At 48.8% G+C, this 5,000-nt stretch overlaps 1 protein-coding gene across 11 annotated transcripts in view; it reads left to right on the top strand.

The window, feature by feature from the left end:
* cacna1c (calcium channel, voltage-dependent, L type, alpha 1C subunit) overlaps positions 1–5,000 on the top strand; it is a 556,532-nt gene that overhangs the window by 410,906 nt on the left and 140,626 nt on the right. For all 11 annotated transcript variants that reach the window (XM_071331812.1, XM_071331816.1, XM_071331807.1 and 8 more), the window contains exon 5: positions 1,664–1,803. In XM_071331812.1, the coding sequence (XP_071187913.1) occupies positions 1,664–1,803 (140 nt within the window). The remainder of the gene's footprint in view (positions 1–1,663; positions 1,804–5,000) is intronic.

Below are 5,000 nucleotides of genomic sequence, written 5' to 3'. Positions count from 1 at the left end.
TGGAAACTGAGCTGCACTTCCTAACCTCCTGCCCAATGTATGACCATATTAGAGACACATATTTCCCTCAGATTACACAGATCCACAAAGAATTCGAAACCAAATCCAATTATGATAAACTCCCATATCTACTGGGTGAAATTCCACAGTGTGCCATCACAGCAGCAAGATTTGTGACCTGTTGCCACAAGAAAAGGGCAACCAGTGAAGAACAAACACCATTGTAAATACAACCCATATTTATGTTTATTTATTTTAACTTGTGTGCTTTAACCATTTGTACATTGCTACAACACTGTATATATATATAATATGACACTTGTAATGTCTTTATTGCTTTGAAACTTCTGTATGTGTAATGTTTACTGTTAATTTGTATTGTTTATTTCACTTTTGTATATTATCTACCTCACTTGCTTTGGCAATGTTAACACATGTTTCCCATGCCAATAAAGCCCCTTGAATTGAATTGAATTGACAGAGACAGAGAGAGAGAGATAAAGAGAGAGAGAGAGAGAGAGAGAGAGAGAGAGAGAGAGAGAGAGAGAGAGAGACAGAGCTGGGTATAGCAACAGGTTCATATGTAGAACCAGTGCTGTTTCATCAGTCTAGCTCTGCTCTCTCCATGTCTGTTCTCTCTAACAGACCACATCCTACTGTGACACATTATACTCCTCTGGGACGGCTGAAAAATGGAGGATGATCAGCCATGATTATACATTAACTGATGGTTGATTGATAACGATGATGATGATGATGATGATTATGATAAAGATGACAAGGACAAAAAACAAAGAAATGCAATTTCATAAAAGACAAATTCATGACAATGTTGAAGCCCCCATGCAGTATTGTATTGTGTTGTTAAATCATCACCGTCTGTCTCATGAATCACTGTGTGTGTTTATGTCATGAAAATATTTCCAAATGTATTTTTCATCATTTATATCCCCGAGCGTCTTTTTGCCATTGAAATGCTCCATCTGATCATGTGGGTGTGGATATACCACAGGAGTGATGGTTGCTGATAATGGGCCTCTGTACGCCTATGTAGATATTCCATTAAAAAATCTGCCGTTTCCAGCTAAAATAGTCATTTACAACATTAACTATGTCTACACTGTATTTCTGATCAATATAATGTTGTTTTAATGGACAAAAAAATTTGCTTTTCTTTCAAAAACAAGGACATTTCTAAGTGACCACAAACTTTTGAACGGTAGTGTACATTTTAATATATTTACATAGACATCCCTGATTGGCAGATAGGATCATCTAGACTCTCGAGCCTACCCCGCTTACCCCTTCAAAATAGAAGAATACATATGCAAATAAAAGATGACTGGTCATTGGTCAGAATAATCCGATTGTGATGTCATGCTGCGGGACAAAAACTGAACATGTTTATATTCCAGGAATAGTTTTCAAAAAGCTCTCACACTAAAACGGCAATATCGTCATGGTAACAATTTCAGAGTGTTTATTTGGACCTCATAGTGAGGAAACATCATAACACTTTTTGACTGCACTGCCCCTTTAACAAGTGTCCTCAATGACAATGCAATGACGATGATAATAATGATGAGGACGATCAATCCTGTAAGATCTTCCTGTCTCTCTCTTCCTCTTCCTCGCTCTTCTGTTCCTCCCACTCTCTCTGCAGGCTCTTCAGTGCTATATTGGAGCAGGCCACCAAAGTGGACGGAGGGACGCCCATAGGAGGGAAGGCAGCGGGGTTCGATGTGAAGGCACTCCGGGCGTTCAGGGTGCTGAGGCCGCTCAGACTGGTGTCTGGGGTGCCCAGTGAGTCACACACACACACACACACACACACACACACACACACACACACACACACACACACACACACACACACACACACACACACACACACACACACACACACACACACACACACACACACACACACACACACACACACACCACACACCACACACCACACACACACACACACAATGACACACAACGACACACACACACGCACACGCACACACACACACACACACACACACACACACACACACACACACACACACACACACACACACACACACACACACACACACACACACACACACACACACACAACACACACACGCACACACACAACAACAACACACACCACACACACACAACAACACACGCACACACACAACAACAACACACACCACACACACATAACAACACACACCACACACACACAACAACACACACAATCAGGGAGGGTGCCAACACGTTACCTCTACATTAGAAATATGTAAACTCTTTTTCCCTGTTCAGAAATTGGTCTTGATTGATATGATGGTATTATGGTATTGATATAGTGGATTACTCTGTCAACTAGTTTAGGAGAAAATGAATTGTGTCTGAACCTGGAGAGACTTCAGGGGTATTGGTCAGCCACCCCCTTCCTCCCCCACTGGGGAGCAGGTGCAGCGGGAGATTGGGAAGAGATTCGGGGGAGGAGATAGCATGTAATATTGGGCTGATGATAGTCTGGGCTGATGATAGTCTGGGCTGATGATAGTCTGGGCTGATGATAGTCTGGGCTGATCTCTAACATGGTGACCAGACCACTGCTTTACAAGATGGCTTTACTGTCTGTGGTCACAGCTAGAGGATACATTGGGAGTCTATGGGGGGAGACCCACACACAGCTAGAGGATACATTGGGAGTCTATGGGGGGAGACCCACACACAGCTAGAGGATACATTGGGAGTCTATGGGGGGAGACCCACACACAGCTAGAGGATACATTGGGAGTCTATGGGGGGAGGGGAGACCCACACACAGCTAGAGGATACATTGGGAGTCTATGGGGGAGGGGAGACCCACACACAGCTAGAGGATACATTGGGAGTCTATGGGGGAGGGGAGACCCACACACAGCTAGAGGATACATTGGGAGTCTATGGGGGGAGGGGAGTCCCACACACAGCTAGAGGATACATTGGGAGTCTATGGGGGGAGGGGAGACCCACACACAGCTAGAGGATACATTGGGAGTCTATGGGGGGAGACCCACACACAGCTAGAGGATACATTGGGAGTCTATGGGGGGAGGGGAGACCCACACACAGCTAGAGGATACATTGGGAGTCTATGGGGGGAGACCCACACACAGCTAGAAGATACATTGGGAGTCTATGGGGGGAGGGGAGACCCACACACAGCTAGAGGATACATTGAGAGTCTATGGGGGGAGGGGAGACCCACACACAGCTAGAGGATACATTGGGAGTCTATGGGGGGAGGGGAGACCCACACACAGCTAGAGGATACATTGGGAGTCTATGGGGGGAGGGGAGACCCACACACAGCTAGAGGATACATTGGGAGTCTATGGGGGGAGACCCACACACAGCTAAAGGATACATTGGGAGTCTATGGGGGGAGACCCACACACAGCTAGAGGATACATTGGGAGTCTATGGGGGGAGGGGAGACCCACACACAGCTAGAGGATACATTGAGAGTCTATGGGGGGAGGGGAGACCCACACACAGCTAGAGGATACATTGGGAGTCTATGGGGGGAGACCCACACACAGCTAGAGGATACATTGGGAGTCTATGGGGGGAGGGGAGACCCACACACAGCTAGAGGATACATTGGGAGTCTATGGGGGGAGGGGAGACCCACACACAGCTAGAGGATACATTGGGAGTCTATGGGGGGAGGGGAGTCCCACACACAGCTAGAGGATACATTGGGAGTCTATGGGGGGAGGGGAGACCCACACACAGCTAGAGGATACATTGGGAGTCTATGGGGGAGGGGAGACCCACACACAGCTAGAGGATACATTGGGAGTCTATGGGGGGAGACCCACACACAGCTAGAGGATACATTGGGAGTCTATGGGGGGAGGGGAGACCCACACACAGCTAGAGGATACATTGGGAGTCCATGGGGGAGGGGAGACCCACACACAGCTAGAGGATACATTGGGAGTCTATGGGGGGAGAGGAGACCCACACACAGCTAGAGGATACATTGGGAGTCTATGGGGGAGGGGAGACCCACACACAGCTAGAGGATACATTGGGAGTCTATGGGGGGAGGGGAGACCCACACACAGCTAGAGGATACATTGGGAGTCTATGGGGGAGGGGAGACCCACACACAGCTAGAGGATACATTGGGAGTCTATGGGGGGAGGGGAGTCCCACACACAGCTAGAGGATACATTGGGAGTCTGAGGGGGGAGGGGAGTCCCACACACAGCTAGAGGATACATTGGGAGTCTATGGGGGAGGGGAGACCGACACACAGCTAGAGGATACATTGGGAGTCTGAGGGGGGAGGGGAGTCCCACACACAGCTAGAGGATACATTGGGAGTCTATGGGGGAGGGGAGACCCACAGACAGCTAGAGGATACATTGGGAGTCTATGGGGGGAGGGGAGACCCACACACAGCTAGAGGATACATTGGGAGTCTATGGGGGGAGACCCACACACAGCTAGAGGATACATTGGGAGTCTATGGGGGGAGACCCACACACAGCTAGAGGATACATTGGGAGTCTATGGGGGGAGGGGAGACCCACACACAGCTAGAGGATACATTGGGAGTCTATGGGGGGAGGGGAGACCCACACACAGCTAGAGGATACATTGAGAGTCTGAGGGGGGAGGGGAGACCCACACACAGCTAGAGGATACATTGGGAGTCTATGGGGGGAGGGGAGACCCACACACAGCTAGAGGATACATTGGGAGTCTATGGGGGGAGACCCACACACAGCTAGAGGATACATTGGGAGTCTGAGGGGGGAGGGGAGACCCACACACAGCTAGAGGATACATTGGGAGTCTATGGGGGGAGGGGAGACCCACACACAGCTAGAGGATACATTGAGAGTCTATGGGGGGAGGGGAGACCCACACCCAGCTAAAGGATACATTGGGAGTCTATGGGGGGAGGGGAGTCCCACACACAGCAAGAGGATACATTGGGAGTCTATGGGGGGAGG

Source organism: Salvelinus alpinus, chromosome 11 (genome assembly GCF_045679555.1).
Source record: "Salvelinus alpinus chromosome 11, SLU_Salpinus.1, whole genome shotgun sequence".
NCBI lineage: Eukaryota > Metazoa > Chordata > Actinopteri > Salmoniformes > Salmonidae > Salvelinus > Salvelinus alpinus.
This window is presented reverse-complemented; position numbering and strand designations above follow the sequence as displayed.